The sequence below is a fragment of the Protopterus annectens genome, chromosome 9.part0 (genome assembly GCF_019279795.1).
Source record: "Protopterus annectens isolate FY-2018-M chromosome 9.part0, PAN1.0, whole genome shotgun sequence".
Lineage (NCBI taxonomy): Eukaryota > Metazoa > Chordata > Ceratodontiformes > Protopteridae > Protopterus > Protopterus annectens.
In genome coordinates this window covers 799,483,599-799,498,598 of record NC_056743.1, presented here as the reverse complement: position 1 = coordinate 799,498,598, position 15,000 = coordinate 799,483,599, and the positions used below count along the sequence as shown (strand labels likewise).

Genomic DNA, 15,000 nt, shown 5'->3' with positions numbered 1-15,000 from the left:
ACTTTCATCAGCTTTTACATTTGGAAAAGGTCTCTGATTTCTAGCATTTTTATTAAAATGTGGTTTCATACCCAACATTTATGCCTGCTCCATTTTTCCAGTAACAGCTTTCCAATTATTTTTACAGTATTCTTCATCAAACCACTATTAACACTGTGTAATATACATAGCTTTATTCTTATCCATGTTAACAGTTTTATCCCCTTATTCAGGGAGCAGCCGAAAGAAGAAGATTCGTTGTTAATATTCAATATAATCACATAATAAATTTTATGAGTACCCTGTTTTACTTCATTAGCAATAGAGTTAATTATATCTATCGTATAACCTTTTTCTTTAAACAGATATTCTAATACATCCAAACAAGTTTCAAATTTCATATAATTGCTACTTAATTTGGAAATTATGGCAATTTGCCATTTTTATCACATTATTTTGTACAAATAAGAAATAGTGAAGCAGTTTTTTTTTCTAAAAACTTCTTTTACAGATGAACCTGCCCCTAAATTTATTAAAACATCCAAAAATTAAATTTCATTCATATAGATTTTGTAATTAAAAGTCAAAAACTGTTGTGCTTTTGCCTATGGATCCATCCAATCTAACAAACTTTTTATAATTGTCTTTCCATACAAAGCAGAGGTTGTCAATAAAGCAAGCATGAAAACATGATGTTATGTAGTCCAATCTCTCCTACATTCTTACCCGTGGGTTCGGAGCCGAACCTCGGCTCTGACTCGGCCATACTCTAGCTCGAAGTCTTCAGTTGGATCGTGGCTAAGAGGTATCCCATGCTGCAACGTGCCTATCCCTAGATCTCGTTTGCCGCTCGGACATGGTCTCGCTCTTGGCTGTGGCTAAGTACAATTTTTCTATTTATATTTCAACTTAGTAGCTCCAAAAGCTATTTTCATAGCTAGTGTGTGTGTTTTGCTTCTGACTGGTTCAGTTGAACCTTTCTTGGTATCCCATTTCCTTCTTTGGTGTTTACAGGCTAGGCCAGTTTCAGTTAGAGGACCTAGTCCTCCTCTGTTTTTTGTGTAGCAGACCTGTTAGCGGGTTCTTTGTTGTGTGACTGTTTTTTGTTCCCTTATTCCCTGGGCTAGGTCCATTTAACTTAGAGGACCTAGTCCTCCCTGTGGTTATCCCATGGTCTCTAGGCCATTTAAGTTAGAGGCTCTAGTTTCCCGTTCTCTGTTTGGTTATTGTGGTGAAGGTGTCCCCACTGTTTTCCCCTGTGTGTGTTTGTGTTCTTGTCATCAACATGTCTAAGGATTCTAAAGAGCACAGGCCTTCGGGTTTTAAAAAGTGTGTCAAGTGTAATAACAAGATGTCTTTGATGGATGAGCACTCTGTGTGCGTGTATTGCTTGGGGGCTATTCGTCTACAGGAATCCTACTTGTTCTGTCACGCTTTCAGCCCCTGCATGCTGCAAGAGAGGAAGAACAAGCTAATATTAAGGGGATTGCTGAAACCTTCCTTTGAAGAGGATTTGGGGAGGTCTTCCAGTTCCAGGTCCTCTCCTTCCAAACCAGACAAAAAGACGGACAAAAAATCCTCTAAGAAATGCTCTCCAGCTCCGTCAGTCTCCTCGGAGTCGCCGGAGAAAATCATTAGAACTACAGTTGCTTCTTCGGCTCCACTGGCTTCAGGGCCGACAGAAGATAGGGCATCAATGATGTCGACATCAGCTCCCGGTTTATTGGAGCCGGTGACAAATTTGTCAATTTGGAGCTGGTCTCCAGTTTTTCGACCAGTTTCTCCGACTCGTACGTCTCCCTCTGTAGGGAGATCCAGATCCCCGACCATGTCCTCTAGGACCCTTTCCGATGACAATGTCGATAGAGTGGTGAGGAAACTGCTCCAGTCATCAGTGCTGGTTAAATTGCTTTCAGCTCCTGCCCAGTCCACTTCAGAGCCCATCCTCCCTTCATCTTTGGCTGTTTCTCCCACAGACCTTTCTTCAGAGCCAGAGCTGTCGGTTCTGTCGGATGCCTCGAGGTCAGTTCCAGTAGCCCCTTCTGGCATCTCTGCTCTGACCTCCGCTCCGACCCCGTCAGCACCATCCATGGGGTCCAGGATTCACAGTTCACCAGTTGGAGCCAAGAGGGAGGTCTCGGGTTGATCTTTGGCTCCAAGCCTTCCTCTCGGGGCTTCGGCTCGGGTGAGCGTATACCCAACATCGGCTTTGAACCTCATTTCCTCAGCTCGGAGGGTGTCTTCTGTGGTTATGAGGGGTATGCTGGCCAGGTCATCAGCTGCATCTTATGGCACTGACACTCTTCCCCCTCCAGCACCGATATCAGTATCAGATCACCCTCTATCTAGGGATAGCGGAGACCTAAGGCCTCAGGATACCTCCATGAGTGGTCCACAGGTTTCTGAGGCCTCCCCGTATTTTTTACCTAAGGAGCCCCCCAGAAAGAGAGCATGCAAGAGGAAGCACATTGACTCCCAAGATGAGTCTCTCACATCTGACACCGACCTCGAGGAGTCAGAGGGGTCCCCCAAGTCGTCTTCTGATGATATCTTGGAATTACTGAGACAGAGAGGCGACTGGCCATCCAAAGCCCCTTCTGAGGAGGAGCTGGTGTTCCTGAAGGCCTTTGGGTCCCAACCCTCCACCTCTTGTGTTTCTCCCCCATTCGACGAGCTCCTGGACCTCATTTGTCAAAAGGTGTGGGAAACTCCAGACATTGTGGAACCGGTCCCTAGGAGACCCAACAAGTTTTTGTCTGCTCCCCCTGATAAAGAATTTCTTACAAGAGGCGTTCCAATAGATGCCATGGTGATGGCAGCAGCCACCAAGAAGGAACTTGCAGAAACTTCATCTACCGTCCATCCCCCTAACAAGGAGTCCAGGACTATGGACAGGTATGGGAAGCGTGTGTTCTCTTCAGCGGCCTTTACACTGTGGTCGCTAAACTATTTGTCACATTTTACATGGCTCCAGAGAGATCTCCTAAAGGAGTTGGGAGATTCTCCACAGGGTAACGTTTCTGATGCTGTGGCTCAGAAAGTCAGTGCTTATATGTCTACCCTAAATTCTATTACCAACCCCTCCATGAGGCTGATCTCTTACACCACCGATGGAGCGAGCAGGGCTGTGAGTTCTGGAGTCTCTCTTAGGAGACACTCCTGGATGCGCCTGTGCAAGTTTGTGGAGGCTTTCAAGTCTACCTTCACCAATGCCCCCTTTGATGATTCAACCTTATTTGGAACCAAGGTGAAGGACATTCTCACTAGGTGAGCAGGAAGGAAAAACCCTGTCTGCCATGGGAGTCTGTTTTTCCATGCCTTCTAGACCTTATTTCAAGGGCCAGAAGGGTGGGAAAATGTGGTTCAGAAAATCGCAGAGGTTTTTTCATGACGCACAGAGTGATTCCCCCTCCAGAGACAGAGGAGGGGGTGGAAATTCAGGTAGATGCCACCCTAGAGGCAGAGGAGGCCCGTAAACCAGGGGGACCATGATTCCTTTCATGGTTCTCCCTACCAGTGCCCCAGAGAGGAGGCCCGACTGTGCGTCTCTGGAGCCAGTCAGGGGTCGCATTTCTCTATACCCAGAAGGCTGGTGAAACATCACCCAAGATGAGTGGGTATTAGAGATCATCTCCAGTGGTTATCATATTCCTCTTCTTTCATATCCCCCTCCAAACAAAAGAATCCCAGACAACCCACCCAGTCAAAGGGATTCCGCAACCGTAGAAGTTCAAAAGTTGCTGTTAAAAGAAGCCATCCAGCCCATCCCCTCAGACCAAGTAGGATTAGGGACTTACTCAAGATTCTTTTTTGTGCCGAAAAGAACAGGGGACCTGAGACCCATTTTGGATCTCAGTCGTTTGAACCTTCATGTAGAGAAGTCCAAGTTCCGCATGGTCACATTACAGTCAATTCTCCCATTATTAGGGAAAGATGTGTGGATGTGCTCCATCAACCTCAAGGATGCTTGCTACCATATAAAAATGGACAGGGCATCCAGAAGTCACCTACACTTCCAGCTGGGAGCCAGTAATTTTCAGTTTCGCACCCTGCCTTTTGGGCTCACCACAGCCCCCAGGGTGTTCACCAAATGCATGGCAGTAGTAACAGCTCACTTGAGATGTCAGGGATTCCAAGTGTTTCCGTACCTGGACGACTGGCTCCTGACTGCCACCACCAGGCATCTACTGCTACAGACCAGGGACGCCACTATTGTACTGTGCCAAAGTCTGGGAATTACTTTGAATTGGGAAAAATCTGCCTTGTTGCCCTTGCAGCATGTTACCTTTATAGGAACCAAATTAGACACGGTGCTCATGACGGTTTTCCTGCCAGAAAAGAGAATTCAGGTTTTACAGCAGCAGGTCTATGCTTTACTACCACTGATGAAGGTCAAGGCAAAAGTGGTCCTCAAGTTGTTAGGTACCATGGCTGCCACGTTTATGCTAGTTCCTCTTGCAAGGCTACACATGAGGCTTCTTCAGTGGCTACTTTTTGCCCAATGGTCTCTTCAGCATCTCCCGCTCTCTCATCTTATTGTAATAACCGACAGGTGCAAGCAGGATCTGCGCTGGTGGCTTCAGACCAGTAATCTCAACGCAGGTATGCCTTTCGTTCTTCCTTCTCAGATTGCCACTGTGACCAAGGATGCCTCCCAGATTGGGTGGGGGGGCATTATCTCGGCAGGACAGTCCAAGGCACATGGCAGGAACACGAGATCCATTTGCATATCAATGTCTTAGAGATGAGAGTGGTGCTATTAGCATTGCAAGCACTTCAAAGCTTTCTTCCTCATAGAACAATTGCAATCCACTCAGACAACATGTCAGTGGTCTGGTATCTGAACAAACAGGGAGGAACCAGGTCATATCCCCTTTGCAGAGAAGCACTTCGAGTGTGGCAGTGAGCAGTATCTTCCTGGCACTAGTGGCAATGCACATACTGGGGAAGTCCAACGTGATTGCCGACAGGCTGAGCAGAGCTATTCTGATGCCTCACAAGTGGTCCCTGAGTGAACAAGTAGCAGAACGGATTTTCCACAGATGGGGTCAGCCTTGCTGCGATCTATTTGCCAGACCCCTCAATGCCAAATGCAGCAGCTACTTCACCCTTATTCTCCCAAAAGGGGAGGCACCAAGGGACGCTCTAGTTCACAATTGGCCCTCCGGTCTTCTCTGTGCCTTCCCTCCAATTCCCCTGATAATGAAGGTTATTCAGAAAGCACAGTCCTTGGAAAGCAAAATGATACTGATTGCACCACACTGGCCTTGTCAGATCTGGTTTCCTTTTCTTCACCCTTATCTAATGGACGATCCGTGGATTCTGGACCCAGAGCCAGATCTGTTGACTTATATGCCAGGACAGTTCCACCCCTCCATTCAGACTCTCAGGTTGACAGCATGGCTGCTACGATTCCATTCCTAGTCAGGCTTCATGATTTTTCACCGGAGGTGATTCATATTCTGTCTTCCTCCCTCAAACCTTCTACTAGGAAGATTTATTCCAGTAAGTGGAAGAGATTCTCCATTTGGGCTCATGAAAGGCAGATTGATCCCTATACAGCTCCCATCTCATCAGTTTTAGAGTTTCTTTCTCAACCGTTTAGCCAGGGATCAGCTGCAGCAACTATCAAAGTGCAGGTGGCAGCCATTTATACTTTTCATGTTGCTAATGAACCCAATCTAATGGCGCACAGACTTTGTAGGGCTTTTCTGAAAGGGACTAGGCTACTTCGACCTCCAATCTTTGATCCTGTAATGCCATGGGATCTTAATTTTGTGTTACAGTGGCTTACCTCGCATCCTTTTGAGCCTGCGGCAACCTGTGACATTAAATTTTTGTCTTGGAAGACAGTCTTTTTGATAGTCATCACTTCAGCTAGGTGGGTCTCTGAACTCCAAGCTTTATCTGTTCGGCCCCCTTACTTGGTATTTCACAAGGATAAGGTTTCGCTTAGACCTAATCCTTCCTTTATGCCTAAGGTTGCTTTGGTGGTCAACTTCAACTAGTCCATCGAGCTGCCTGTGTTTTTACCTGAATTCTCTAACAAGGCAGAATTTAAGTTTCATCAGCTAGATGTCCACAGATAATTGCATTTCTATTTACATAGAACAAAAGATATTAGGAAATCTGATCAACTCTTTGTCTCGTTTTCAGACAATAGACTCAGGACATCAGTTTCTTAAGTAACTCTGCCCAGATGGATTTCTAGTTGCATTTCCTTCATCTATACTTCAAATGGCAAGGAATTACCTTTTAAAGTGAAGGCTCATTCTACACGTTCGGTGTCTACTTCTACTGCCTTTCAGGCTAGGATGTCTATGGATGATATTTGTGCTGCAGCCACCTGGGCATCTCCTCACACCTTTATTAGTCACTACAAATTGGATCTGATATCAAGGGGCAGATCCTCCTTTAGTTCCACAGTGCTCAGGAGTATTTTCCAGTGAGCCGCCCAAGGTCTAGGTGCTAGGGACGCTGTCCCACGGGTAAGAATGTAGGAGAGATTGGACTACATAACATCAAAACGTTATGTACTCACCATAACGTTCGATGTATGTAGTCCATCTCACCTCACATTCTTACTAACCCACCCACCTACCCTCTCCTGGAGGACCTAGAGGTCGAGTCTCTGTTTTGAGCACTCCTTCTTGATGTGTTGAGTTGGTTCTTCCTCTCACCATGTTTGTGTGTGTGTATGTGAGCTCACAGCAAACAAGATCTGGGGATAGGCACGTTGCAGCATGGGATACCTCTTAGCCATGAGCCAATTGAAGACTTCGAGCTAGAGTATGGCCGAGTCGGAGCCGAGGTTCAGCTCCAAACCCACGGGTAAGAATGTGAGGTGAGATGGACTACATACATCGAACATTATGGTGAGTATATAACTTCTTGTTTTCATATAACCTGCTATGATTTTCTTCACACAATGAGCCTGAAATGTGTTGGAAAAAGCTGGAGCACATACAACTTCTATTGCCACACAAGATTTTTTTCTGTATATCTCTCCATCAAAAGGAAATCATTATTTTCAAAAATAATGTCTAAAAATTCACACAGCATAAAGAGTAATTTGTTAGACAAGGAGGCGTGGGTACATAAATATTCTTTGATATTTAAATCTTGTTTTCTTTATCTGTGCTAGACACTCAAGGTTGTATTAAAAGGAAAGGAAAACACTTTGTGAGAGGTAAAAAACACTACTTCTAGGTGGCAGTGTCCTTTAATGATAATGATTCTTAACAGATGTAGTACTTTCTCCTCCAACATCTCTGTCATTTCCATACAGAAATGATCATACCGTGGCAGAAACCCACAATCCATATACAACACACAATGCTTATACTAATGACAGGGACAATACCAGGAAAATGTATTGTGTGGGAATCAGAGACACTATCACTGTAACAATTTTAGGGTTTTGCTGATGGGCTCCATTATTATTGTGGAGATACAAAGTGATTCAGAGACATGCAAGAGCTGCACAGAGCAAACATTCATTAGCAGCTTATTAGCATGTCTCTGAATGAAACACAGTGCACTTAGAAATAATCACTCTAGTGTTCCTCTTACCGATCCATGCAACTCTGCTGTACAGACAGAGACAACTACAAACACACACACACACACACACACACACACACACACACACACCCAGGATAGCTCCACCCATCCCCCAGCATATTTACACACGTATGTCTGCACGCACATGGCTTTGCAGTACTTACTTGCTGTGGTGCTCCCGTTATACACATCATTGAGTCTATGCCATCAGAAAGATATGTACATTTTTATATGCTTCCAAATAATATGGTAGAGCTCGTATTATTCTCCTGTGCTATTCCAATCCCACTAAAAGGCTGTAGGGAAGCACAGATTGCTAATTTGCACAAGGTAGACCCTCGGACTAATGTATTTCTCTGTGCTATCACTGTAGAACTACAAATTTTCTTATTGGAGTTGTGCTACAGATTTTTTGAAATCACATAATACACTGAGCTGGAAACAGGATTGCACTCTGCCTTGAATGTTTCTAAATCAAAGTCATTATCATATGTTATCCACTCTTACACTCTCAGACTGTGACTTTGCAGTTAGTTTTAAAATAAATACATGCCATAGCTTGTCTAAAGTTTTACATTTGTAAATTTACATTCTGGTTACAGGTGATATGTTGCTAATTTCCTAAGCCATCTCACAGAGGACTGGGTAATGTTTTACTCTATGTTTTAGAAGCAGAAGATAAATGCACAGAACTCAGCCTCACCAGTTAACAACATCAACCATAAATGTCTCTTAAAAGAAATGTGAAGTCTTCCTCTTCTTCCTAAGTTTGAAGTAATCATTTCCTAAATTTCCATCAGTGTTGATTGTTTTCCTTCTGGAATTTAAGCCTTCTTTAAACATGATGTAAATTGACAGTGTCATAATCATTTCAGATTATGTATTACCTTTCATACTTTCTATGAGGAAAATGAAATCAATGTAATATGTGTTAGCATGTCTGGCAGGAGATTTGTCTATATTCTCAAAATAACTTGTATTGTATACCAGCATGTCTAATTGTGAATATGTAAGTACGTTTTTAAAATGTTTAGTATTTCCCTGTTTATATAAAATATTTAAAGAATCTATCAGGATTTTTGATGCATTTCTAATTGCACATGTTTGTGAGGGAGATTCTAAAGCACAAACTGTGGAGAATCAGCTGAACAGTAGGTGATGTTATTAGAATGTCCCTGGTTGCTATGTGATTATTTGAACGGATGATTGACAGGAAAAAGAACTTTATCAAACAGCTGATTGTTACTTTTAAAATAAGACAGTTGAGACTGTTAACCTGGACTATAAGAGAGTGCTGAAGTCAGTTGAAGGGCAGTTAGTTAAGAGTTGCAGTCACTTACAGTGCTGTGCAGCAGATACCCAAGAAAAAGGACTCACAAAAAAAACTATAAGCCTGCCTTTGCCTTGCTGTTATGTTTTAGATTTAAATCGGGGACAGTATTCTCTAGTTAGACTAGGAAAGTTTAGTTATTTAGACAGACTTTTTCTAAGATGATGAACTTCTCTCCTACGGTTTGATTTTATGTTTCTGGTGATTGAATTCTGGTGTTTATTGAAAATTATTGGTTCACATTGTTGTAATCAGTTTACTTATTATAAAATGTTTTAAATGACTTTACATTGTGCCTGGATATTCAGTATATTCTTTAGAGATTAGAGAGTGTTTATACCTGTTTGATACGCCACAGGTCACCTCTAATGCCTGGCTGCTTCTGGTCATAGCTATCATTTATTTTGATATATAATTTTTAGTAATTGATCACCCGTTGAAGGGCATGTAGACTTGTCTGACTATGGTGGCACCAATTTAAAATTGTATTAGCAATGTATCATTGTACCATTTGTATTGGTGGGGGACACAGCTGCAAATCTGTGTCAGGCTTTCCATAAGTGTTTGAGTGTGTGAGATTTCATTTTATTTTGAGTGTGAGTGAGTCACTGGAACATTGATCTGAAGTATATAATAAGGGATTCTATTTAGGGTGGACAGAGCTATATATTCCAGTCCCAGATAATAGAGTGTGTTCCTATTGTGCTCTTAAGGGAAACTGTGGAATTTTATTCCTGTGTGCTCTGTGCTCTGGTGTTTTCAGTGATGCTGCCACACTGGTGTCAGTGCTGAGGATTGAGGCTCATTAATTACTTACCTGGGTTTTAAGTGGGGGACGTGACAAATTGGTGGCAGTCTCGTGGGATATTAACTGGATGTCATATTATTGGTGGCAGCGGTGGGATTTTTAATTGTATTTCAGTAGCCTGTGGGTAGCTGTCATTAAGGTGTGCACTCTTGGCAGCCACAAGTTAAACATTCAGAATTTCAACTCACCACAGTTTTATTTATTTTTCTTAGCTACATATTCAGGGATTGCAGGCAAGGATGTCAGCAGAAGATTTTAGCAAGCTGACAAAGATCAAGTTGGCTAAGTAGTGCATGCCAACTTGACCAAGAAAGCAAGGATTACAGCATCAACATGAATTGGAAACTAAACATCTTGAACTGGAATCAGCAGAGAGGCTGAGGTATTTAGAAGCTGAGGACAATGAGAGGCAGTGCCAACATGAAATGAAGCTTGAAACCCTGAGAGAGTGTCATGGAGGTAATGGGAAAGGGAATACCTGGTCCCCAGAAGCTGTAAAGGTCAATAAACATTTTTCTCAGTACAGGGATGAGGATGACTTTCATAGTTTTATTCATATTTTTGAGATGGTATGTAGACAATATGATGTTGACCTTGAGATCTGGGTCTGGCTTCTGACTCCCTTATTCCATGGTAAAGCTGTTCAGGCTGTAGCAAAGTTAAATGATGTAGATTGTGTGAATTATGACAAAATGAAATGTTGTTTGCTTGACTGTTTCAAACTTACACCTGAGGCATATAGAAAAAAGTTTTGTGAACATAGACACAGGCCAGATGAAAGTATATATGATTATACTGCTGACTTAAGTACTTACTTTCACAGATGCATGAGAGGGTGTCAGGTCACCACTTCTGAGGGATTGGCAGACCTTTTGGTGAAGCAACAAACCCTCAGTACTTTGATGCCATGAGAGACTGGTTAGCAGACTGTGAGTATAACTCTGCAGAGGAGTTGAGGAGAAAAGGGGATCTCTACTTGGCAAGCAGAGCACCACTGTCTAAGAAAGGGATACCCAGTGCTGCAGATGGACATAAGGGAACCCATGGTGGGCAGTCTAAACCACTTAAACAGAGTACACCAGCAACATGGGAAACTACTAATCCAAGTGCACAGTTAGGGATTAGATGTTTCAAGTGTAACCCGAGAGGACACATAGAAGCCAAATGTCCATCAAGGCATAGTGTGAAACAGAAGGTGAGGGAGCCAGGAAGTGTGGATGACAATCTGCCAGTGGTAAGTTGTTTAGAAACAACTGGGATGCCAAATGATCACCAAATGTATATCATATCTTAGTAGATGGTAAACATATAACTGCTAAGAGGGACACACTTTCTGATATAACCACTGTGAGGCCTGGAGTGGTTAGAGAAGAGCAGTACTTGCTTGGGCAGTCCACTCCAGTCAGAGCATTGAGAGGGATCCCATTTCAAATACCTTTGGCTAGGGTTCATCTTGACTGGGATGGTGGAAGAGGAAGCAAGCAAATAGGTGTGTTTGAGGATATTCCTGCAGATGGCCAGATAGGGAACGATTTTGATGATGCAGTATCTTGTGTACATGTAGTGACATACATTCAGGCTTGGAGAAATCAGAGAAGGTGCTATCTCTTAGCCATAAGTCTGAATGTGAGCCACAGCTGCTGGTGGGTACTGATGTTCCCTTGGACACGGTGACTGTGAGGATGGAGGTGAGTGGTGGTACCCAAAGTGACAATGAGGCACAGCTGTCAGAAGTGACTATGCTTCCTGTAGCAGGGGAGCAGGGGAAAGCCACAACAGTAGATTTGAGCAGGCTCAACGTATAGATCCAGCATTCCAAAGCTTGAGGGAGATGGCTAAGGAGGCACCTGAGGCTCAAGGAAGTGGAGATTTTGTATATTGGAAGAAAGGTTTGTTGTACAGAGAGTGGACTCCTGGAGGTAGACTAGAAGGTGAAGTAATATGACAGTTGGTAGTGCCTAGAGCTTACCATCTGCCACTGTTAGCCATAGCACATGACACTCCATTCTGAGGTCATATGAGCATAAGACATACTAAGATATTATTATGCAACATTTATATTGGCCTAGGATTGTGATGGATGCAGTAGGATATTGTAGCACTTGTGAACAGTGCCAAAAAGTGGGTAAAGCATGGGTCAAGGCTAAGGTTCCCTTATGCCTTTGTCTGTTATTGAAGAGCCATTTCAGAAAGTGGCCTTGGATATTGTGGGACCTCTGAGTACTCCAAGTTCTACAGGAAAGAAATACATCTTGAAGGTAGTAGACTATGCTACCAGATATCCTGAGGCTGTGGCTCTGGGATCTATTGAGGCAGAGAAGGTGGCAAATGCTTTGCTAGGAATATTCAGCAGAGTAAGTTTTCCATGGGAAATACTGACTGACCAAGGTGCCAACTTCATGTCAGACCTGTTGACTTGTCTATGGAAGCATTGTGGGGTGAAACATCTAATCACCACCCCCTACCATTCCCAGACTAATGATCTTGTGGAGAAGTTAAACTCTACATTGAAGACTACTCTATGGGCATTTGCAGACCAACATGTTAGGGAGGTCTTGGATAGATTAAGTAGGACAGGATTAACCATTAAACCCAGTAAGTGTCAAGTGGTTATGGCAGAAGTCAATTACTTAAGACACAGAGTGAGAAGTGGTAAAATTACGCCAGAACCTGTCAAGGTGGAAGCTATTCAAGAGTGGCCATTTCCTGTTACTAAGAAACAAGTGAGAACATTTCTCGAGATAGCAGGGTACTATAGGAAATTTGTGCCCAATTACAGTATCATAGCTGCACCCCTTATTGACCTAACTAGGAAGAATAAACCGGACAAGTTAGTGTGGACTACAGATTGTGAACAGGCATTGCAAAAACTTAAAGAGATTTTGGGAGGACTCCATGTGTTAGCCAGCCAAGATTACAATAAAGAATTTATTCTACAGGTAGGTGCTTCAAATTATGGTGTGGGGGCTGTACTTAGCCAAGTTTCTGCAGAAGGAGAAGAGTACCCAGTATTATATCTGAGCCATAGACTCTAACCTAGAGAAGAGTGTTATGCATCTGTGGAGAAAGACAGTTTGGCCATAGTGTGGGCATTGCAAACGCTGCAGCCCTGTCTTTATGGGAGAAAATTCACTATACTCACAGATCATAACCCTTTAACATGGCTCAGTAGGGTCCATAAGCAAAATGCCAAGTTACTGAGGTGGAGTCTAGGATTGCAACCATATGATATGACGATACAACATCGCAGTGGGGTTAATAATGCCAATGCAGATGGATTGTCCAGGAGAAGAGTGAGTTAATATTCCCAGTTAGACCTATTTTTCTCAAGTGTCAGTTTTCAAGGGTCATTTGAAAATTGTGCTTGAGTCATAAGTGGGGGGGTGAAGAAAACGATAATCTATGTTAGCATGTCTGCCAGGAGATTTGTGTATATTGTCAAATTAGCTTATATTGTTTGCCAGCATGTCTAATTGTGATAATGTAAATACATTTTTAAAATGTTGAGTATTTCCCTGTTTATACAAAATATTTAAAGAATCTGTCAGTGTTTTGATACATTTCTAATTGTACATGTTTGTGAGAGAGAATCTAAAGTACAAACTGTCTGTGGAGAATCATCTGATCAGTAGGTGATATCATTAGAATGTTCATGGTCGCTATGTGATTATTTGAACAGATGATTGACAGGAAAAAAAACTTTTTAAAGAAACTGATTGTTATTTTTAAAATAAGACAGTTGAGACTGTTAACCTGACCTATCAATGAGACTGCTGAAGTCAGTTGAAGGTCAGTTAGTTAAGAGTTGCAGTGAGTTACAGTACTGTGAAGTAGATACCCCAGAAAAAGGACTCCTCAAAAACCGTAAGCCTGCCTTTGCCTTGCTGTTATGTTTTAGATTAGATCAGGTATAGTATTTTCTAGTTAGACGAGGAAAGTTTAGTTATTTACATAGAGTTTTTCTGAGTTGATGGACTTCTGTCCTATAGTTTGATTTTATATTTCTGGTGACTGAATTCTGGTGTTTACTGAAAAATATTGATTTACATTGTATAATCATTTTATTTATTATAAAATGTTTTTCATTACTTTACATTGTGATTGGAAAATCATTGTATTCTTTAGAGATTAGAGAGTGTTTATACCTGTTTGATACTCCCCAGGTCACCTTTAATGCCTGGCTGCTTCTGGCCATAGCTATTATTTATTTCCATATTTATTTTTTAATAATTTATCACCCTTTGAAGGGCATGTAGATCTGTCTGACTCTGGTGGTAGCGCTTACCATTTGTATTGGGGAGGGAACACAGCTGGAAATCTGTATCAGGCTTCCCATAAGTGTTTGATTGTGTGAGATTTGAATTTATTTTGAGTGTGAGTGAGTCAGAGGTCTTAAATTAGAACATTCCTCTGAAGTGTATAATAACAGATTGCATTTGGGGTGGACAGAGCTATATATTCCAGTCCCATTAATAAAGTATGTTCCTGTTGTGCTCTTAAGGGAAATTGTGGAATTTTACTCTTGTGTGCTCTGTGCTCTGATGTATTCCATGACGCTCCCACACTGGTGTTAGTGGTGAGGATTGAGGCTTCTTAATTACTGACCCAGGTTTTAAGTGGGGGACATCATATATTAGTGGCAGTCCAGTGGGATATTAACTAAACGTCTCATTATTGGTGGCAGTCTGGTGGGATATTAACTGGACGTCACACTTTCCATATAAAGGTGTATTAGAAAATATTGTTATAATGTATGTTATTTCCAGAACAAGTCTTGTTTTACTTAAATGTTGTATAGTTCCATACTGACTGCCAGTTATGTTTGCAGATTTTCCACGATGTTGCATACAAAGCCAAAGATCGAAAGGACCTTTTAGCTGGAATTGATGAATTCCTTGATCAGGTAACAGTTTTACCACCTGGAGAATGGGATCCCTCCATTAGAATTGAACCACCCAAAAATGTTCCTTCTCAGGTATGTATTGTATGTTGTTGTGAATGTTCTCATTTATGCCTCTGTGGCTTTCAAACTGGTGCTGTTTTGAATGCAAAAAAAATGGTAACTAGTTTATGTTCTTGTGGCTCCGATGATGTACGATATGAATTCAAGAACGTGACTTTTGAAAAAGTATATCTTTATACAGTCATTTCTTAATTGCAGTATAAAGGCAGTAAGTTCTTATTGAAGGCAGCTGTATGTAATTTGTAATTTGTTTAGTGCTGAATTTTGGCGCCCTTTTGATTTTAAATAGTGTAGAATGAAATTTTACCTTGTCTGAAGAAGTCTTCCTAAGACGGAAGACAAAAAGCGTTTTACAGT

The 15,000-nt window shown here is 42.1% G+C and overlaps 1 protein-coding gene across 1 annotated transcript in view; it reads left to right on the top strand.

Moving 5' to 3' along the window:
- SLC4A8 (solute carrier family 4 member 8) overlaps nucleotides 1-15,000 on the top strand; it is a 1,419,216-nt gene that overhangs the window by 1,005,414 nt on the left and 398,802 nt on the right. Inside the window, exon 10 of the mRNA XM_044082169.1 lies at nucleotides 14,509-14,655. Within this exon, the coding sequence (XP_043938104.1) occupies nucleotides 14,509-14,655 (147 nt within the window). The remainder of the gene's footprint in view (nucleotides 1-14,508; nucleotides 14,656-15,000) is intronic.